This window comes from Eptatretus burgeri, chromosome 1, assembly GCF_056783735.1.
Source record: "Eptatretus burgeri isolate ZD-2024b chromosome 1, Ebu_testis_v1, whole genome shotgun sequence".
Classification (NCBI taxonomy): Eukaryota; Metazoa; Chordata; class Myxini; order Myxiniformes; family Myxinidae; genus Eptatretus; species Eptatretus burgeri.
In genome coordinates this window covers 27,903,000-27,926,751 of record NC_140961.1, presented here as the reverse complement: position 1 = coordinate 27,926,751, position 23,752 = coordinate 27,903,000, and the positions used below count along the sequence as shown (strand labels likewise).

The following is a 23,752-nucleotide window of genomic DNA, read 5'->3' as shown; positions in this document are numbered from 1 at the left end:
TACACGTGTGTATATGTATACGTGTATATGTGTATATGTATTTGTGTGTACACGTGTGTATATGTATATGGATGTGTATATGTATATACGTGTGTGTATGGGTGTGTATACATGTGTATATGTGTGTATATGTATGTATATGTGTGTGTATATGTATATTTGTGTATATGTGTGTGGATATGTATATTGGCGTGTATACGTGTGTATATGTGTGTGTGTATTCGTGCGTATATATACACACACATATATCTATCTATATATATATATATATATATATATATATATATATATATATATATATATATATATATATATATATATATATATATATATATATATATATATGTATATACATAGTTACCAAGTTGTCTGGTTTCCTGGTAAGCTGCAGGTAGATGCACGTTCATGAAAACAGTGGTACATGGATCCCTTAGCGATATATATATATATATATATATATATATATATATATATATATATATAGAAATATATGTAGAAATATATGTATATGTATGTATATATATATATATATATATATATATATATATATATATATATATATATATATATATATATATATATATATATATATATATATATATATATACACACACTCAGGCTCAGGTGGGTGTAAAATAAAAAAAAAAAAAAAATATATATATATATATATATATATATATATATATATATATATATATATATATATATATATACACATACACACACACACACACACACACACACACACACACACACACACACACACACACACACACACACACACACACACACACACATCGTGTGTGTAAAGATTAAAAAAAACATGTTGGAGGCAGGTATTAATTAAATAGTGCGTGTACAAAAGGGGAGGTGTGAGTTCAGGTGTGCAAACATCGACTTGCCCAAACACGTATGAAAAATAAATCCGATTTATATTTAGCTTTGAAAGGTGAGGCCCAAACAGACAGCTCGAGAAGGAATATCGCAACCTCTGGAATTCTGACAGGTAAAATCTTTACATCTGCCATCATACCTGTCAAACTGTTTACACTCCAGCAGTTATCCATGTGGATTGTTCGTCTTTGTCTTGTTCTTGGTACCGTCTTCATTCGACACTATGTATTGTCAGCTGTGACACGTATGTCATGTACGGAACGAGACTCGAACCTGAATCTAGAAAGTCGCTCGTTCGAATCCCGACCGAGTCATACCAAAGGTTTTTTTTAAAATGGTACGTGCTGCTTCCTTGCTTGACCCTCAGCATTTAAAAAGGATAGAACACGGACAAACAACCATATGTTGGCAATCATAGCGCAGGCTTTGATTGGCCCGAATGTCCTTATAAAGCGACAACATATCCGTGGGAAAACAGAGCAAGAAAATGCCCCACCATATAAACTCGATCTGGGCTGTCTGATCTGGGTTCGATTCCCGTCCCAACAAGAAACGGTCGATTGGTGCTTCTTGGCAGGAAAGCACCAATCAACAAGCAGTTCATAGTCCCTCGGATTGATGTTAAGCCGGCCGTCCCATCTGCTCGAATTAGTTGGTGGACGTTAAATATCTCTGTGGTATTTTCACGAACAATCGGCGAGGTATCTTCGGCTCCCCGAAACACATTCCTAATAGTCTTGTCCTGACTAGCAAAGGTAAACGACCCAGTGTAAAACCCTCACGGTGGGGGTTGCCTCGGCAACCTTGAACAGGCCTCGTTGGACCGTCTGACGTGAATTGCAGTACAAAGTGGCGCCGCCCGGTGGCGCCACAATGAAATGAGTGATAGTGCGGAAAGAAGACCCCAAGACACGTAAGAATATTATTTTTTATTTTCCCTGCGACACGCCCAGCAATGTTGTTTACGTGTGTATCGGTAAAATATTCATGTATTCCCTTCAAAACGGGCATTTTATGAACCCGGAATGTTACGACGACGTGCCATTAAATGGTTTCGTCTTATTTCCGTCTCCGCAGGACGGATTTCATTTGTCGGGATTCGCTGGTTGGTTTTTTTTTTTTTTTTTAAATAATTTTTTTTGTGCACGAGTTCGGTTTTCCTTGCAAGAATTAATAACTCGCTTTCATGGCCATTTCTGGCTTGGATTTGGCGTTTTTACTCGTGTCGGCTTGACCTTATTACGGGTCGCTTGTGGAGACGTTCCTCGACTAGTTTCCTCTGCGGTTCGAGAAGCCCGTCTCGCGCGCACGAAGAAGAGGCCGTCGCGGCCCGAGGGGTTGGGGGGAGGAGGGCTGCGCAGCTTCATTGTATTCATTTGATCCGTGAGATTAAAAAAAATAATAATTCATGCTCTTTTACCAAAGATAACTAATGGCGTAATATAGTAACACGTATGTATCATTTAAAATTTATTATACTTTCAGTCCATTATTCGAGTAGTGAAAGAACCAGCCGAGATTGCGATATACGATGATGTCCACCTTTGTCATATCGAGGCTCCGCGTCATTTCTTGAGAACTCGCGCTCTCTGGTGAATTGTGTGGTATTATTATTATTATTATTATTATTATTATTATTATTATTATTATTATTAGTGTGATGAGTAGTTACGGTGGTGTTCTAGTTGGAATACATTTTTTTTGGTTGTGAATGAGGCTTTCTCGACGGACAGACGGACGCAATGTTCTGCCCGCAATGTGGTCATAAAACGATAATACTGTAAATTACAATATGGATCACATTGTACTCTTAATGATGAATTTGGGATCTATGGTAGCACTGTTTAAATAAATAAATAAATAATGATCATTCAAGACCTGGTCTTGAGGTAAATATACTCGACTCGAAGCTGTCTGGCGTTGGTTCGAATCCCGACGCAGCTATAAACTGTCATCCTGGTGTTTCACAGGTTGGGTGATTCATCAATGTGTACCGTCCCTCGGATGGACGTTAAACTGGGCGTCAGGTCTGCCGGTATTCATTGGTGGACGTGAAAGTTCCCACGGGGTCCTTTACGACAGGTAGGAGAGCTATCGCCGGCACAGTGAACAGATTACAAATTCCTGGCAGCCGATTGTCAGGCCTGACTAGGCCGTTCGTAGTTGACTTGGGCCAAAAACTTGCCCCCCCCCACCCCCGGCCAACCCCAGAATAATTAGGACCGTAAAAAAATGAAGAAGAGCATTATTGAGGTTTAATAAACCTCTCCATGGCAACCTGGTCGGGGTTAAATGTGATTGGTTGGTGAGATTCAAGTGATTTGCATAATTGGTTCACGGGCACCAGCGGTGACCACTATTTTCGTTATGTCTGTCTGTCTGTCTGTCTGTCTGTCTGTCTGTCTGTCTGTCTGTCTGTCTGTCTGTCTGTCTGTCTGTCTGTCTGTCTGTCTGTCTGTCTGTTTGTGACTCTCCAGAGCATAGCTCCGTGACGTTTGATCCGATCTTGATGAAACTTGGACACAAGCTAGATATCATGGTCTAGTTGTGTCTTTTTGTACGAGGAGCGTCCCACGTCCACTTGAACTTTTCATTTTTTTTCTCACAATTTCATTTCCTAGAAGCTGTGCGTAATGTCCATAAGTACAACATATAAAAAATCCGATTTGATTTTGACAGAAGAGATAGGTTTTTACGGTAGGGCTTCCTCAAAAGCTTCCACTAACTCAATTGTACCTATCGTGGCATTGTTCAATAATGCCCGTGAACCATCGTCGCCTCCCGGCTTGTCACCATTATTGTTGTTTAAGGTCTATAGCTGTGGTGTACAATATCTTGTGGAAGGGTGTAAATGTCGGTGGTAATTTAGCATTTTTATCGATGTTATGGTGCAGGATTATGTATGTGGCAGGAGTGGCCAAAAGAGAATTGATTTCTTACCTTGTTTGTTCCATTATTCTTCAATTGCAAGAGGTTCATTGGAATTGTATCCTTGGGCCACAACTACTTCTACGACTACTTCGTTAGCGGCTCAAAATTTTCCCCATCTTGTGAGGTCGGCCAGGGAAAATTTATGGCCCGAACCTTTCATGAACCGATGCTCAGGACTGAAATTCGAGTGGAGTTGATTTGAGCAGGATTTGCCAATTGTAATTTGTCCTGGGTGCTGGTGATGACTTGCCTACTCTTTGTGAAATAAATTGTGGCATCATCAACATCAACCAGCTAATGCTAGCAGCCGAGACGCCCTGCTTTACATCCATCCGATGCACTGTGCGCTTGGTGATGTAACGCCTTACCTGCAAACCACATTCCAGCAGTTTATAGTCAGGTCAGGAATCAAACCCAAGCTAGACAGCTAAAAGATTAGTGCACTACTACTTCTGCGCTATCCGGTCTTGCATATTTCCAGGGATACATCTCCATAATGATATGTTTATATCATGTTTCGTTCCACTCATTCATTACCACTACAAACATGCCGTTAAAAAAAAATTGTCTCCAAAGTCAAGGCTTATGGAGGAGCGAGAACGTAATGGATCAGGACGTTAAAGAACAAGAGAAACAGAATGAGAGGGTTGAAGGACAAAATAGAGGGAGACTTGGATAAACAAGGGATGTGGGGAAGAAAAAGAGGTAGGGGAGGACTCGTGGGGTGGACAACATGGATGCAGAAGCAAGCCCTCAGAAAGTAAACTCTTTCTGCTCTCATGTGGTGATTTCACTCAAAGAATAAGATGGCATACCCATCTGAGAAACAGTTAGACAAGAATTAAAGATATGGAGGAGCTGCAGACATTATTTAATATCAAGCTTGTCACCAACCCTGCAACTTTCATCACAAGTTCTATTTTTAATGCTGTTTTGTTTCTCCAGTGGAAAGATTCGAGGGGATGAAAGATGAGTAGAAGTTTGACTCATTGGGCTAACTTAGGAAGTCGAGATATTTTTTGCATGGAATCGACTTCCGTATGTTATTTGAAGATGATGCTTAACACGCAGTTGGATTTTTTTTTTTTTTTTTTTTTGATAACCATGATTTGTTTCATTATTTAACAGGACGCGTTCATTGATTGGGCTATTCATTGTGAACTGCCCACCATCGGAGCATCTGATCGGCTGTAGCAAGGATGAGTACTGCGAAGGGGAGTAACTTAAAGATGCCAAGTAAAATTAGCCGATCAATAGCCAGTCGGGTTGCAGGTGAATTTAATTCCCACATATATATTTTTTTATTTCATTTCCATTATTATTACAAGAATGATTTCCAATTCCATATGATGTTTATATATGTATATATACATTATGGCGGTTATGGAAAAGGAGCCTGGGAAGTCGCACTCTACAGCATAAGGAACCCTTAGATATCTCATAAGTAATTGTTGTTTGTCGAGTTGCTCCCCCCCCTCCTTCATATCAGGGATGGGGAAATGCTTTGTGAGTGTTAGTAGGTTCCATCACCATTGTGATTCCCCACTTTCCATCCTTCCCCCATCCATGCATCCATTGAAATCCTTTTTCTCGTTCTTCCCCTCACACATTACATCACACCGACACCACAATCTTGTTAGCATGGCCATTTCCACCAATTGAAAGTCATGTTAAGAAGTAATTCCTACACTGAGTGCATAACATACAACGTGCCACAGCGTAACCTACAAGGCAAAGGTAGCGCCACCAAGCTTCGCGCACCAATGGGGACACCACGCAAGGGTCTAAGAGTGTGTGGTGACCCTCGCTCCCCGAAGCCCCACCTTGTCCGGTGTCAGAGAGTGCCTCCGTAACCCTTGCTTTCCTCAAAGCCATGCCCCGGCCAGGACTAAAAAAAGCCAGAGCACACCAGAGCTGAGTGCTGACTTGCGCACCAAGGACCTCGACGTGGAACCAAGACTGCCTGCCCACTTGTTTGAATGTGAAACAACACTGCCTGCCTGCCATTTGAGCTAAAGGACGGGGTGAGACAAGTTATGCTGGGGCGAGGCCCCGCGAATGGGTGGCAACACACTCTTGATGCGCAGCAACTCCATACTGATTTACACGATCTGCCTTTCTAAATCTAAACCTCACTAATTCATCGACTTGAAATGCACAAAGAGTAAAAGAGAGCTATCGACAATTGACCTCTGTCCCGGCTGGAAGAGCTCATCTCACATACGCTGCACCTCTTCTGACACTGCACTGACACACGTACCGAATTTCCTTCCTTCTCACGCTCCACCTTTGGACTAACGCAAGCCCACCTGCTTGCGTAGGGTGAGTGAGGGACGGCCCAACACCCCAATCTCTCTCTCTCTCTCTCTCTCTCTCTCTCTCTCTCTCTCTCTCTCTCTCTCTCTCTCTCTCTCTCTCTCTCTCTCTCTCTCTCTCTCTCTCTCTCTCTCTTTTGCTCTCTCTCCCTCTCTTTTGCTCTCTCTCTCTCTTTTGCTCTCTCTCTCTTTTGCTCTCTCTCGCTCTCTTTTGCTCTCTCTCTCTCTCTCTTTTGCTCTCTCTCTCTCTCTTTTGCTCTCTCTCTCTCTCTTTCGCTCTCTCTCTCTCTCTCTTTTGCTCTCTCTCTCTTTTGCTCTCTCTCTCTTTTGCTCTTTTGCTCTCTCTCTCTCTCTCTCTCTCTCTCTCTCTCTCTCTCTCTCTCTCTCTCTCTCTCTCTCTCTCGCTCTCTCTCTCTTTTGCGCTCTCTCTCTCTTTTGCGCGCTCTCTCTCTCTCTCTTGATCTCTCTTTCTCTCTACTTTTCCCAGAGTGAGTGTGGTGCACTTATCCTGTCTTTATTAAGTAAGAATGTTTAAGGGGATCTTTACGTGCTAATGGATAATTGCTTTTGTTTGTGACACTGCACTTGTAAATACTTGCCTTGTGAAATGTGCCTGTAAATACTTGCTTTCGAGTCATTGGTAAACTGTTTCAAACCTGCTCGATTGTCTTTTTCCATCATTGGTTCGATATAACATTTGTAATGGATAGATGGGATGTTGTACCTCAGCAATTCACTCCATTAGAGAGCCGACCTCCCACCTCTGGTTTCGCTCGGCCGTACGTAATATGTCGAAACAATGGTGGGACATCGAGAGCGCGTTTCCCCATATGGGTGGGGCTAAATCACCGGTAAGGTAACGCGAGCCTTGGAGCGGGGACCCTGCCAGACTTGGTCTTCTTAGATGGCATCCGTGGTTACTCAGCAACCCGTCGGCCTGCGGAGTTATCTGTGGCTTGCACCTTCAGAGTTGGAGGTCGAGTAGTGGGTCTGAGCAAACCCCTCGTGAACCTTGCGCTCACCCCAAAACCCATTAACAAATACATACTTGGGCGGGGGGGGGGGAATACCCAGTGCTGCACAGGAAAAACAGTTAGTACCTCCAGGTTCCGGTACATGTTGCACATTGAAAACTTAAGGAGTTATTGCCCTCATTATGGTGAGCTTTTCCCAGCGGTAGTTTTGTGATGCGTTCGCCATTGAAAAGCTTTAGAGTTATTTGCCTCATGGTGGTTACCTTTTGCCTGCATACTGGTGGCAGCATTGCCTGACGCCACATCCCAATATACACTTTATAGGGGCCTTCAGTGGCTTTAAGCAGCCTTCCAGGCCAACATGCAGTAGCATAAAACCTTTGTCCAGATTCTGAAGTACCTACACCCCAAATTTGGGTCCTCCAGATGATACGGTTTGTCCTTGAAAGAATGACGTACAAATGCACAAAGAAACACAAAAACGTTTGGAATTATTTGCAAGATATATTGTTGTCTACATTTGATTTTTCTTTTGTATCTTTCAATGTTACAATTTTCTCAACAGTTTCATCAGTGCATTAAATATTTTCCTATAGTCTTGCATTTCCTCATAACTTCCTTGGCCTTCTCTCCAGTTGGCTCCTATCAAAGCTTGCTCTTCTGTAGTCCTCATTGCACTTATTAACCAACCATTGCACTTCTCATTTCCCTTCCCAACTATTGGCTGTCATCTCACCACCATCACGCCTCTGTTCCCTCTTTTTCTTTTCTCTATATCCTTAAAGTTAGCAGTTCAGGACTACTTCATATCATCTGCTTACCAATCCATGACCTTTATTCTTCTAAATAGTGTTCATTTCTTTGTGTCATGTCCATATCCAGCATTTCTCACATTAACTTTGGTTGCCAAAGTACATCGGTGGTCAAGTTGTGTTTTAATGTATGAACAACATATTTAAAGTGCTTGTCTGACTGTATCTCTAAATACTGCACTTTCTTGTTTTCCCAGCCAAACCTGCCACACCACTGTCATCTCCATCAAGTGATACCAGCCCAGGCTCGACTGACCCCTCTATGTCGATCAAATTTATCCTGGGTGACCATGTCTTGGTCAATGGATCTCGGCCTGGTATCCTTCGTTACTTGGGTGCCACACAGTTTGCTCCTGGTGAATGGGCTGGAGTAGAGTTGAATGAGGAAGTTGGGAAAAATGATGGAACTGTAGCTGGCGTGAGATATTTCACTTGCGGAGCACTTCGAGGGGTCTTCACAAGACCATCCAAACTAACCTCAGCCAGTGATGCAGAAATGTCAACGTCCAAACCCATCTGTGACGTTCAGAGAGCAGACCATCAATCTGACATTGTCACAGTATCAGCCATCCCTTCTGCATCCATGGACCAATCAAATGCTTCGACCCCTGAAACCCCGCTCTCTCAAAGCCATTTGGATACTGCACCTTCTGGCGCTTCCTTATCTCCTGGCCAATCACACAATTCACCTGCAGGTGCCCCCCTCTCTCTTAACGAATCAAATGATACTATCACTGCTTCTTCTCCACCCCCGAGCCAATCAAATGCTTCAAGACATGGATCGGAAGCAGAAATTACCACGGCAGCACATTCCAATTTGCGGCATGTGGCCTCAACCAGTAACTTGTCAGAATCAGGATCGATGAAGAAAGGAGAGAGAGAATTGAGGATAGGGGATCGTGTCCTGGTAAGATTCGATGGATGGGGACTTAATCATACTGTTTAGTCATTATATCTTGCAGGAAAGCAAGTTGTGATCTGAATTTGAAGAGGGGGAGAGGAGTGCAGCATGGAAGGGTACCTAAAGTGAGAGATCTTGAGCAAAATCCTTCGAAATTTTTTTTAATGTCTCCCCCATCTCCTCCAACTCCCCTCATACATTCCTTTCCCTCTTCTCTCCTGCTGAACCTGGATAATTTCAAACACTTGATTGTCTTCCAGGCTCACCCCATAATCCTCTTCTTCACATTCTATATGCTCCTTGTGGTTTACTCTTTATAATTTTCTCAACTCCCCACCTCCCCTCCACCATATGTGTGCATAATATATAGAGAGATTATAATGAACATTATGTTTTAAATTTGCGGCTGACAGGATGTCCTTGAGGTACGCATACTAGCTTCAAAGCCGTGTAGCCTGGCTTGGAGTCCTGACCCAACTATAAACTGTCATCCCAGTGTTTCACAAGCAGGGTGTTTCATCGACGGGTGTGCCGTCCATCCGTTAGATGGACATTAAATGGGCGTCCCATGTGCCGCCATTAGTTGATGGACGTGAAAGGTCTCACGATATCCTTCGTGGAGAGAAGGCGAGCTATTGTCGGCATCATGAACAAACTACTAATTCCTATCCTAACCTTGGGCCAAAACTTCCTCCCGGCCAACCCCACAAGAACTTGGGAATAATTGTGGCCATGAAAGAAGAAGAAGAAGAAGAAACTTTAAAATACTGTTGCGGGCCGGGGGTCGGTGGCGAGAATGACCACAAGGTGGGGAAAGTTGCGTCATCTCTCACCAGACTCCCCAGAATTGTAGGCCGTCGCTCTCGGATAACTCCGTGAGCCGGTGGGTCGCTGAACCGACCGTGGACGCCAATATCTCAACCGCGTAGCTTTGGGTCTTTTTCTCTAGAACCAATTTATGTAATTAACTACACGATTTCGACTATCGGGGAACCATGCCCTCGGCACGTCTTGCTCGAACCGGGTCACTCCACCGACTGCGGTAGAGTTCCGACTACCAACTCTGGTTCGGGTGCAATTGAGCGGAACTGTCGAAGCCGTGCCAGCTCGGATGAACGGATTATCGGGTATAAAAACCCGGCTTAACTCGGATCCGAACCATGCTGGACCAATGCAAGAAAGGATGGAAACGAACTGGGAACTTTTCTAATAATGGTAATTTATTTACAAATAAAAAAGGACACAGGGCAAGACTTATCGCGGTATGCAAGCAAGAATTTACAATGATGGAAAACACTTAACAGTTCTACTTCTAAGACGGGCCCACACACTCAGACGATTTATTGAAAGATCCCCGCAGCCAGAGAGGGAGAGACGAGCTGGGTTCGCAGTTCACGTGGGTACCTACACGTTGAAGGGAGGGGGTGCTCTGTAGTGCAGCCCCTGGCAATTGTGCAGCTCGGCCCGCAGTCACACACGTGGGGCTCGTGTCCGCGTAGGAACCAGTCGGGTAGAGTGGAGTCCAAGGCGAGGATCAGGGCCACCGACATTACCCACGAGAGACCCGGTCAAGGTTGGGCACCCTTGAACCATTGCGACAGACGGCCCGCCAAGGCGAGACACGTGCAGACCCTCCGCGTCACGACCTCCTTTTTTCTTTGGCAACCAGCGACAAACTGGCTCACTCCAACCACTGTCTCCAGCTCACAAACACGACCCACACAGAACTCCATTGAACTGAAGACTCCGACTCAGCACACCAACACGACGACGAACGACCCGCAAAAAACTCTCGTCCACAGAACTCCTCTCCACCGAACTCTTTGCTGAGGACGGTGTCGGTAATTTTATGGACCTCCCTCAGCAGGGAGGGGCCTTGGTGAAACTAACATCACTGTTCGCCCCGATTAGACGGGGCTTCCATGGGTCCGCCCTTTCTGGGCAGGGTTTCGGCCATACCGGGAATCCTGCCCACTCCACATGTGCGGACTCTCCCAAAAAGGTACTTCACAAAGATTTTGCCTCGAAACACGAGGCTCCAGAGACGCAGGTGGACAGTGGATCGTGATGGGGGATGGGATGGTTGTTGGATGTTCGTTTGAGGGGTCGTTGGATGTAAACATTTAATAACCTACCTAAAAGGACATTGCAACGCACACCTTTGATTCTCCCACTAGACAAGAAGAAGGGACTTGTCTTGCATGTAGGCTACTTAACGGAATAACTGGCTCTTGGGACATCTGTATGTTTGAATGCTTATGGTTTCCAGATCCGTAACTATATTTTATAATTTGCATGATTGTGTGTCAAAGGTAATGTGCTGTGATTAATAATTATCAAATCGGTTTCAGATATTATTCTGCCGATTTGGAGTTTCCATTTGACCACTTAGGACATGATGCTTTGATCTTTGGGCTCAAATCTCTTTGACCGTTGATTTGTCCTTTGTCTGCTAACGTCCTTGTCATTCAAAGTAACGACATTGTCTCCTAAAAGCCTTGCTGTTCAGAATGTGTTTATGTGTTTTATAAGCTCAAATAAAACAGTCCGTTTTCATGTTGAACATTTTTATATCTGCAACATACCAGTCTTTTTGATTTAAATGCTAAAATCATACCCCAAGTTTTGCCAGATATCCCATTCTCTTTTCTTTTTTCCTTTTTTCTTACAGGTGAGTGGGAGTAAGGCAGGGGTGGTACGCTATCTGGGTGCTGCTGAATTTGCAAAGGGAGAATGGTGTGGCGTGGAGCTCGACGAACCTCTTGGGAAGAATGATGGATCAGTGGCTGGAGCAAGGTCGGATGATTATTCTCGATTTAGAGAAGTTTAAGTTTGGTGAGATTTGATTATACAACATTTTCACTTGGAAGTCATGGTGACAAACAAAACGTTTTGAACGTTTTTGTGTTTATATTGCTGTACAAACCCCTTCAGGTATTTTCAGTGTCAGCCAAGGTATGGCCTCTTCGCTCCTGTGCACAAGGTTACGAAAATAGGATTTCCATCCACAACGACCAAGGGAAAGACTGGGGGTACTGGCAGTGCATTTGGGCCTGGAGTTCAGCGGAGAGGGGGTCCAGGTACTGGCACCTTGAGACGCAGTCCCAGTGGATCATCCATCAGCTCTCTCAGTTCTGTGGCTTCTTCAAGCTTTAAACCAAGCAGAGCTGGATTGGTATGTGACAGTATTTGGATAACGAGTAATATTCTGGGTACCAATGGACCATAACATGCATCCAAGTGATCAAGCAACTTTATTTATTTATTTTTAAACCTTGCTTCATGCTGAGATCATTTTGGAGAGAAAAGATAAAACTAAACATGCACCCAAAACTTTGCCTTTGCTACCAGCTCCCACAAACAGTTATTTCCTTACCCCAACCTCAGCTTACTGAGACATCTGCAAGATACCATCGTAAGGTGACGGGTGGCACGGCGATAGCTGAGGCATTGAGAGAGTCTGAGCAGCACGTGTCCCAATTACTGGCGGAGAGAGATGCTGAGCGAGCAGAAGTGGCCATGGCTGACACTCGTGCTGGACATGCTACCATCGAGCTGGCTAGCCTTAAGGAAAAACATGCTCAGGTATATACTTGAAAACATCAATGTGTGCATGCGTGCGCGCGATGTGTATATAATGTCACGTATGATGTGTTTGATCATATATCAACATGTGTATACAATATATATAACATGTCATGTATAGTGTGTGTAAACACCACCGTCACCGGCCATCATCTCCACTCATGAGTCTCTAAAACTGAACGGAGCCTTCCCCATTTCTGAAGCATCCATATTCACCCCAGCAAGGAACCACGACTCATGGACCAAGCCGTCTCCTTTTCCGTGCTCCGTTTCCCCCTCCTTCCCCAAAGTGGGGAATATGTAGATCTGCAAGACCTCCCGTGTGGCCTCGGGTACGCCTGTTTTCGGTCTCTTCCTTCCTTGGCCTCGTCCTTCCTTGATGGAATAGACCCAGCAAAACCCAGTAAGCCGCAAGGCAAAGCAGGGCAAGGGCACCAGGTCTCATCCCAAATGCATGTCAATCGGTGCAACTGTGGGCGCCCTCTGCGTGGCCCTCTTCCCCACAAAAGCTGCCATCCTCAGCTCGGTTCTTGCTCCCATCAAAGTCGTTGTATCCAGCATGATCCTGCATCCCATGGAACTCGGGCCCATGCAGACGGAACTTCGCAAAAAAGGAATCGCCGGAGTTGGGGTTTTCATTCTTAACATGATGGGGCTAGCAAAACCCAACAAGCCGCAAGGCCAGGCCACATTCTAAACGCATGTTTATCAGTGTGACTCCAGGAGCCACATGTGTGGCCTCTGCCTCACCAAAGTTGCTGTCCATGGCTCAGTTCTCACTCCCATCAAAGTCGTTGTATTCGGCGTGGCCCTCCATTCCACAAAACTCGGTCTCTCTGGTCCTCAAGGAGCGGAAATTTGCAAGAGGGGATTTGCCAAAGCTTGGGTCTTCTCTCCCATGATGAACGGCGTGATACCAGATGCCTCACTTGCATCTCGTCCGATCAAAGCTGCCAATTTTGGCTGTCTTCACTGCCATTGAAACGGATGTATTTGACGTTGCCCTCGGTCCTTTTCGTCCCAGGCGAGAGGGAGGTGGCAAATCACACCACCTCTCCCTCGCCGCCAGTGTGTGTGTGTGTGTGTGTGTGTGTGTGTGTGTGTGTGTGTGTGTGTGTGTGTGTGTGTGTGTGTGTGTGTGTGTGTGTGTGTGTGTGTGTGTGTGTGTGTGTGTGTGTGTGTGTGTGTGTGATAGAATTGTAAGAAAACAAGACTTGTGTATGTGATAGAATTATTAGAAACAGAAAATAAACCAGAGAGTTGGTGTCAAAGCCACCCAATGCTCGCCTGTTTATACATTTATCGTTTTTAAAAGACGAGTCTAATAATTTTTACTAAAAGGATGCAAAAATATTATTAATACAATGCTGAAAATGGAAAGTGACATCCAGAGAGCAGATCATGTTACAGTGGCAGCATTATTAATGAATAAGCTGAACTACCATGCAGTATCATTTTTATTTGTAATTATGATGGCATCACAATTATAACAGTGCATGTGCAATGGCATTTATTAACATTATGCAATAATACATTATTATTTGTAATTATGATGGCATCACAATTACAACAGTGCATGTGCAATGGTATTTATCAACATTATGCAATAATACATTATTATTTGTAATTATGATGGCATCACAATTACAACAGTGCATGTGCAATGGTATTTATCAACATTATGCAATAATACATTACCTACTTGCCTTGCCATGAAAAATGCACCTAAAAGAAAAAGTAATACGTAGTGTTTTGACTTCACAAATATTGAGTCTCTGAAAAAGGTGCACCAACAAAATTTATTTCATTTGGACTTCATTGCATCCCTCGTACACGTATTAAATGAATAGCAAGCGTCTAGTATAAACAGGCGAGCATTGGGTGGCTTTGACACCATCTTAGGTTTAAATTAAAAAATTTTTTTTTTAATCATTTGTTAATTTCAACTTCACCACACCAATAGTATACCCCAAATGAACCTCCATGCCAAATATCAGCATCCTAGTACACATAATGAATGGCAAGCTTCTAAATAACTTGCACCAAAAACTTTAACGTTGATATGCTACAAAAAAGTTAAGTTCAAAACAGGTCAAAACTTTAGAACATTTGAAATTATTTTTTAATTTCAACTTCTCTACATCAATAGTATACCCCAAAGGAACCTCCATGCAAAATATCAGCATCCTAGTACACATATTAAATGAATGACAAGCTTCTGAATAACTTGCACCAAAAACTTTACCATTTTCACGCTCACGCTCATGCCAGGGGTATCGCTATAGCTCTCTGTTCTTCGAACAGGCGAGCTAAAAAACGAGATGCGTGTCTGTCTGTCCGTGTGTGACCATGCCATAACTTTTTTTTTTAATCATTTGAGCGTTTGGCATTAAATCTTCAACATGTTTCTATTATGAGAATTTTATTATTATGAGCAGATGGCCTTTACATGTTGAGATTATATTTTTATTTGTATTTATAGCCACAGTTAAGTTTTTACTTATTTATTTATTTTGGCCTTGTGTTTTTTTGCACGTTGTATGTTTCCCTGAGGGCATTAACAATCACCCACATTGTGTGGACTGGTGTCATGTATACCAGATCAACAAGGCAGGCAGATTACCTCCTCCTTGAAGGACATTAATGAGCCATCTTGTTTTTTTTTTTTACCAGCATTCCAATAACAGACATGGCAATTTTCCTGAGAATAGCTCATTTTTATTAATTTACAATCCATGTCAATACTGCTGCTTTGAGATGGTTTTGAACTGACAACCTGTGGAATTCTGGTAGAATGTCCTCACTGCTCATCCACCACTGTTTTGTAGTTTGTGTTGGAGATGGAAGGAAAGCTTGATCACCTACGGGGACTTGTGGAAGCTGCTGATCGAGACAAACTTGAGCTCTTGTCTCAGTTGGAAGAAGAAAAACGGTAATTTGTTTATTTCGAGTAAAATCATCAATCACTGTGAGTTTGTCTGGTTGGCCACACAGTCAGAGGACTTGCCTTGTGATTCACTGATTTCTTGTTTATGTCTCACGGACGATGCAAATTTTGTCCTCAATTCTTTGTCTGCTTGAGCATTACACGAATTCTGTTTGATTCTGTAATTCATCTCACTTATTTCCTGAATTGATGAACTTTGTGTATCCTTTTTTTTTTTTCTTCCAGAAAAGTGGAAGATCTTCAGTTTCGAGTAGAGGAAGAATCGATCTGTAAAGGCGATCTTGAGGTGAGAACAAGCCTTTTGAGCATGTTAAACACATCAATCATCTATACATATATATATATATATATATATATATATATATATATATATATATATATACACATATATATATATATACACATATATATATATATATATACACATATATATATATATATACACATATATATATATATATATATATATATATATATATATATATATATATATATATATATATATATATGTATATATTGTGCCGGTGCGTCGGCCGCCAACCGACCGCTCTGACGGAGCCGCAAGTCGAGTTGGCCCGACCGATCGCCCGGAATATAGATCGCCGCCCAGATAAGTCCGAGTCGATGGGTCCTTGTCCAAGAACCGAAATACACAAATGGGCAGATCACGTGGGGTAGCGTCGATTGCCAATCTTCAATGTACCTAAATACCCACGTGATCCAACTACCGGGGTATTCCACCCTCGACGGAACTCGTACGGAACAAACCGCTGAGGCGAGCCTGTCCCGTGCACGATTCCGAGCGGCTTAATCTCCGAGAACCGTCAGTCCAAATGTCCCGCTTTTACGGCAAACCAACGGCTTTCTAACTACCAACACGTGAAATGCTCAGTCAATGAAAGAATCGACGCAACGAGCTGAAAACATTTAACAATTGGGGTATTTATTAATAATAATGGGGAACTAGGGAAGCACGTAAGAACAGAACTATTCTGACTATACGAAATGCAATGCAAAGATTTACAGCACACAAAGCACTTAACAATTTCCTACTTATTAGACACGGGCCCACGGACACACGTACGCACACACACATACCCAAGAAATGGTGGCTGAGGCCTTTAATAACGGGCTCCAGCGCGGAGGACAGGTGAGCTGAAACCCAGAGCCTATCTCAAACCTCTCCACCTCGTGTGGTCTTCAAGTTGTTCGGACCCGGGCTCCAGTGAAAGCGAGCTGGATCCAATCGCCGTGAGCCGCGATCCTTCCCGAGCTCCCGCGAATCCTCCCGCGCTTCTCAACACGTGCTGGTGAGACGAGGCACCGATCCTTCCCGTCGATATGTCGCTTCCCCGAGGAACCACCTCCAAGAAGAGGTCGATGAGTCGCACCAAGCCGGGAACCAAACGGAGAACAAAGAGCTCCACAAACCAAGAAGAAGAAGAAACCACCATTCGCAGCTCGAGCCGAGCAACCGGTTCAACTTCCTTCCAAAGCAAAGCAGCTCTCCAAAAAGCCTACCGAGCCAAGCAGGACTCAAAGCTCTGCTGAACAACCACACCGAACAGAAAGCGAAGCTCTACTGAACAACTCCTCTGCAGAAGCAAAAAGCTTCCGAAGGCCTCAACCCTAACCCAAGCCAAACAGGACCCGAAGGTCTGCTGAACGACGCAGCCCTCAACTCTCAACACGAACCAACTAGAGGATCTCTTCCTTATCCTCTTTCGCCCTTCCCCTGCTCCCGGCGTGACTCATGATTCGTGCCCTCGTGCTCCATCCCCCGCTCAACCACGGGTGGGAGGGAGTTGTTGACGTCATGAATCACGGGACGGAAGGGCTCTTCTTCCTCTTCACAGAAGAGGGGGAGGGACGTCTCCATTGTTCGTTCCCTAACTATTAAATCGATCCGCAGCGCATCTAATCGATTTCTAAACATTTAAACAATGGAAGGTGAGCTATCGAGGGAACAAGCACTTATTGACATAGCTGACTAAAGGAACCTGAATGTTGTGTGCAATCGAATTCCAAATTCGTAACAATATATATATATATATATATATATATATATATATATATATATATATATATATATATATATATATATATATATATATATTTCTTCTTCTTCTTCTTTCCGCTGCTCCCGTGAGGGGTCGCCACAGCGGATCATCCATATGATCCGCATAGTGATTTGGCACATGTTTTAGGCCGGATGCCCTTCCTGACGCAACCCTGGTCGCCTCTAACGACACAGGGATCTGGTACATCCTAAATCCTAACAGCTTGTTTTTTCAGATCCTCATGCTTATTCGGGACTTGAGAGTATATATGAGGTGCCGCGAGGAGTGATGTAATGGACACATCGGCCATTTTGGAGTTAATGCCATATAGCACTATTTTAACCCTTACCCTATCATCCGAGCCTATCATCATCACATCATGAAAAAATGTCGCTCTCATCACTCCTCCTCACGGGGCCTCATATATATATATATATATATATATATATATATATATATATATATATATATATATATATATATATATATATATATCTCTCTATATCGTTGCGAATTCGCGCCCGCCGGCGTGCGAACGGCCACGTGACTCGAATCGTGGCACATCGCCCACCGGACGGACAATTCTGTCGTGACCCTCTCAGACTAACGCCGGGAGCTAGTCACGGGTGGGCCTTTCGGCCTCACCACGATCGTGCCAATCGGCCACCCGCATGGGATAGGGTTGTTCGCCAAACTCGACCTACTTAAGTACCCACGCGGATGGTAGACCGGGCGATCGCACCTCGCCGCAGGTCGACTCTGGACACGGGCCGCTTAAGCGATCCGTTCCGTGCTATCGGGATAACCGAGCGGTGTTATCGTCGGCCTCGACGGTTCCGATTAATTATCGGGCGTATTAAGCCCACGACGAACCCGTTACGTGAAGCAAGATGGAGATTCAATTAAAGAAAAGGATGCAGCGAAACGGGGAACAGTTCAACATAATGCACATTTATTCCACGGCACATGGAGAGCACACATATACAGCCAAACAGAATGCACATATATCAAATGCAACAAAAGAAACAATGACGCAGAGATACTACCGACTAAGACCGACACACGGCAACACTTAAACAGTTTTACTTCACCAGACTGGCGCCACACACACACGTTTACACCAAACCCCAAAAGAAAATGGAAGTGCGACTTTCCTGATCGCGTCGAGTCCTCCTTTTGCGAGCGCAACTCCGAGCCCCTCCGGCGTGCTCCGCGAGCTCGTGCCGCGTGTCGCTCGTGTCGTCCGCTCGATGGTACGGACAGGGTTTTGGGGAAACGGACGGGGTTTGTTTGGCGCTGTTTTCCGCGCTCGCGCACGGGTCAACGAAGCAAGGCAGGAACAACAAGCTCGCGACTCGAACCAGAAGACGACCATGAAGACCAACCCTCGACCAACCACTCACTCCAACTCTCGACCAACCAACTCTTGACCAACCACTCTTGACCAACCACCCCCCGATCAACGACTCCAACAACTCAAGGTCCGTCCTGTCCGCCTTTTGTAGCACGGGGCTCCGCCCCGTTTTTGGCCCCACCTCCCTTCGAGCTTCTTGGAGAAGCCTCTCGAAGGGGGGCGGGACCTCTCGCTTTCCCTCCACCCCGCGCCATGCGGGGGCCGGGGGAGTCAGTCTTGGCTCAGAGCCAGGGAATTATTCCCCCAAAAAGAGGCCCCCACCTTTTCTCACCTTTGACCCCTGCATCGCCCCTCCTCCACACCGAGCGCGGAGAACCTCGACGGGAAAAACAGGTGGGAAAACCCCCGAGCATCGTTGTTGGTTTTTGTTTGTTCCCAGAGATCGTAACCGCACAGGGCCTACTGAATGGCGAGTGGCGAAGATGTGGTAGCGTTGATGGTGGAGGTGGCGTGGTTGTAGTGGGGATGGCGTGGTTGTTGAGATGCTGTTTGTTTGAAATAAAAGATAGAACAGAAAAAATGGCTAACTCAAAGCGTCACAGCCCGGATGGATAACATAAATTCCCTCTATACAAGGGGTTTGGGCTAACGACACATGTACTTACAGAGATATCTCACCTATGGGACCTGAATGGTGGTTTGCGAATTTCCACAACCATAACAATAACAATATATATATATATATATATATATATATATATATATATATATATATATATATATATATATATATATATATATATATATATATATATTGTTGTGGTTGACGAAATTCACAAACCACCATTCAGGTCCCTTAGGTGAGATATCTCGGTAAGTATATGTGTAGTTAGGCCCAAACCCGTTGTCTAGAGGGAATAAATGTCATTCATGCGGGCTGCGACTCTTCAGGATAGCCGTTTTTCTTTTACTATCTTTATTTTGGACCAGCCGCCATTATTACCACCACCAACCACGTCTCGACAGCCATCACAACAACAACCACCAACCACAACGCCGCTTCACAATAACAACCACCAACCACAACGCCGCTTCACAACAACCACCAACCACAACGCCGCTTCACCACAACCGCCACGACCTTTACCGTCACAACTCGCCACCATCTCATCCACACCATCTCGCGCCACTCGTGGGCGCCGATGCTGGACTCGTGCGGGGCGCACACCGAGCAGCGTGTTCAAAAACATCACGGACTTTCCGCAGAAAACGGATCAAAAACGACTCACGCCCACTTTTGTTCCGTCCAATCGGTGAGCGAGGGGCGATTTGGCCCCGCCTCCAGGGCGTTGGAGGGCGGTCGCTATATGCAAATTCATGGATCAAAAAGCATTCACGCCCACTTTTCCTCGGGCCAATGGGGAGCCAGCAAGAGAGGTGAAGGGTCGGAGGCAGAGGGTCAAGGGTGAAAGAGCGAAGCCACGGGGCTTATAAAAACGGCTGCGTTCGTCAGTCAAGTTCAGTTCAGTTGGAAGTTGAGAGTTGAGTGTGCGGAATTCAATAGAGTCGTCGGTGGAGCGGGAAAGAAGTGGTACTAGTCAGAGTGAAGAGGACGGAGCTGTGGAGAGGTGACGGCGGCGAAGGCGGACGAGGGGGTGCTCGCGTTGGTGCCGGGAGCTGCACAGAGAGAGGCCAGCAACGCGACCGAGGTGGAGGAGGAGACGCTTAGCCGCGGGACCCGAGACAGGGTAATATCCCCCGAGCATCAGCAACCCCCTCCTGTTTCCCCCCGCGCTGAGATAGTGCGACAAAGGGGGCCCCCTTCCCACCCCCTACCAGACACTGTCCGCGAGGCCCGCGGAGTTGAGGCGCCACCGCCGCTCTGCGTCTCATCATCAGACGGTAGGCCCGACACGGTCTCGGCCCCAGGCCCGCCTACCCCCCTCATCCTGGAGGGTGGTTCTCTTTTCTTTTGTTTTGGGAATATGTGTTGTCGGCGCCGTCTGTGAAGTAAAATTGTATAAGTGTTGCCGTGTGCCCGGTCGTCGGATAGATCTGCATTGTTGCATTTGCTTTTTGTGTAATATTGCATTGTCTTCTTCTTTTACATGTGCTTTTGGTGGAATTGTATATGTGTGCTTTCCGTTCATCGCGAAATAAATGTGCTTATTGTTGAACTGTTTTCCCGCTTCGCTTCGTCTTTTCTTTCATTGAATCTCCATCTTGCTTCACGTAAAGGGTTGGTCGTGGGCTAAAACGCCCGATAATTAATCGAACCGTCGAGGCCGACGAATAACACCGCTCGGTTATCCCGATAGTACGGAACGGGTCGCTTAAAGTGGCCCGTGTCCGAAGTCGACCTGCGGCGAGGTGCGATCGCCCGGTCTACCCTCCGTGTGGGTACTTAGGTAGGTCGAATTTGGCGAGCAACCCTATCCCACACGGGGGCCGATTGGCACGATCGTGGTGAGACCGAAAGGTCCACCCGTGACTGGTTCCCGGCGTTAGTCCGAGAGGGTCACGACTGGATTGTCCGTCCGGTGGGCGACGTACCGCGATTCGAGTTACGTGGCCGTCCGCACGCCGGCGGGCGCGAATCCGCAACAATATATATATATATATATATATATATATATATATATATATATATATATATATATATATATATATATATATATATATATATATATATATAATACCAAGCTTGCACACTAAAAACTCGGCTCGCCATCACACGATCCCTATGAAATTGCTGTGGCACTTAGCGGACATGCCAACAATGTTTGGGAAGTCTTGGTGTTCCATAGTACCACTTGCATTTTGCACATTGTGTATTTTTGTCATTCCCCGTGTACGATCTGTTGTCTGCCACCAGCTATGTTGTACTGCTATCCAGTGCATGTGCACGGGTATTGCTAGTACATATATATATATATATGTATATATATGTATATGTATATATATATATATATATATATATATATATATATATATATATATATATATAAAAACCCACCCACATCTCCCACCTGTGAATGGAGGGAATAGCCAATTGGTTCTCACCTAATCAACTAAACCCAGGTGGCTGGGATTATATAACAATTGACCACTCCCACACTCCTCTCGCCCAAAAAGCAGCATAAAACTACCCAAGAAGACCTACACAAGGTAAGCGCTATGCTGTTTCGAACCCTTCCCAAAGTTCCTCAACAACTATAAAGGCGTTCACACATAATACACACGTGAGAATCCCAATGCTATGCACCCCCTCACCTACCGGACCGGTTTCATCGCTTGAGGAATCATCAGCGATAGCGCAGACAGCAATGCATACGAATGAGGCTACCAAGCATGTACCACATGCAAACATCAAAAGCAGTCAATATATAAATTAAGAAAGACCCACCCACATCTCTCACCTGGGGAGGAGAAGGTTGATGTTCTTCCCCATGTGTTTCTCTTTTCAATATCTATGTCCTTTGCTCAACTCTTTTGCATAAAAATCCCAGCAAGAAGCAGGACGTGAAGCTGGCAGATGTCGAGAGCTGGAGCAGAGTTTGTCTTTGGAGCGAAACAGGGCCTCAACTCTTCAACGTCAGCTTGAAGATGCCAGGGTAACATTCTCATTGACAGCTTATTCATATGATTCTCACCTTTTTCTTCTGTAATATATTCTGTGGATACTTTTCTTCCTGTTTTCTTGTTCTGAGCTCTTCCATGAGCTTGGGTGTCTGTGTCCAAAAAGAGTTTTTATGCCTCCACTGACGAAGTCGCTGGAGGCATTATGTTTTCGCGTTGTCCATACAAAGTACGTATGTCCGTGCTAATTTTCTTTGCTTTCTTTGCAACTGCTTATCCAATTGACATGAAAGTTTCACCATAGGTGCGACTACTCGTGTGGAATGTTTATATGACAATTATGATGTCATAGGTCACGTGCTGTTGCAGCCATGTTGGAAAAAAGGAAAACTTTGGACCTATCTATCTCCTAAACCGCTTCATGGGACAAATTGAAACTTGGCACATGTCAAGTACTCCCCATGGGAAATAAGTGATTTTTTTTGATGATGTCATCGGTGACTTTGTTATGATGCCACAATTGCAGACGTCAAATGCTTTATCCGATAAGTATGAAAATTTTTAAGGGTCATCTTGGGCTAAATTGTATATGGGGGGAAAAATTGATGACGTCCCCGATCATGTGGTTCAGCAGCCACTTTTTTATTTTTTTTTATTTTTTTTTTACATAAAAGCCTTCAATAATAATGTGGGCGGAGGTATATCTGTTGATGTCATGATGCCGACATTTATTTATAAATTGCTATTTGTGAAAATTTGGGTGCTGCTGCCTTTTCATAGGCTACATTTAGTACCCATTCAAAGTTTCCCTTCAGGTATTAACCACAATGTTATGGATTGGTGTCAGAAAGACGAGACAAAGCTGGGCGTGCAGATTTCGTTACCCACCTATTGGAATGTGTTTCAAGAGCCAGCTCGGCATTAAAAAAGTTATATGAATGAGATGCTCACAATTGTCCAAGACACACAGACCATTTTCATTACAGAAGTATAAATAATTATTCCCGTGCTTTCGAAGAAAAGTGGGAATATTGTGATTGTGTCCGTCCGTCCGTCCGTCCGTCTTTACCTGTAACTCCTCCTACACTGTTTGAAATAGGAACTTGAAACTTTCGGACATAGTAGATATATGTATGGGGAAGTGCACAACACTTTCGGATTTTTGATATGACCCCTAGGGGCTGGGCCAGAGGGGTTGGGGTCATGGGGGTCGTTTTAAAAAAAAAAAAAAATTGGCTTATAGCTTTTTAAATCAAACATATTCATGAGTTGTACATTTAACAACATATTTTTTTAAACACATGATTATCAGAGGGTGCTTGGGGGGTAGGGGGTGCTTATTGGATAGGGGGTCAAAATAGCTCGTACACCGTTTGAGATAGGAACTTGAAACTTTGGGA

At 44.5% G+C, this 23,752-nt stretch overlaps 1 protein-coding gene across 10 annotated transcripts in view; it reads left to right on the top strand.

Moving 5' to 3' along the window:
• Positions 1 to 984: 984 nt before the first annotated feature.
• Positions 985 to 23,752, top strand: part of LOC147034104 (uncharacterized) — a 43,537-nt gene continuing 20,769 nt past the window's right edge. For 2 of the 10 annotated variants that reach the window (XM_085876474.1, XM_085876471.1), the window contains exons 1-8: positions 1,894 to 1,999; positions 8,124 to 8,833; positions 11,499 to 11,623; positions 11,762 to 12,002; positions 12,215 to 12,412; positions 15,241 to 15,344; positions 15,585 to 15,645; positions 22,283 to 22,387. In XM_085876474.1, the coding sequence (XP_085732600.1) occupies positions 1,909 to 1,999; positions 8,124 to 8,833; positions 11,499 to 11,623; positions 11,762 to 12,002; positions 12,215 to 12,412; positions 15,241 to 15,344; positions 15,585 to 15,645; positions 22,283 to 22,387 (1,635 nt within the window). In that variant the 5' untranslated portion in view covers positions 1,894 to 1,908. The other 8 variants (XM_085876486.1, XM_085876483.1, XM_085876480.1 and 5 more) reach the window with 8 other exon arrangements.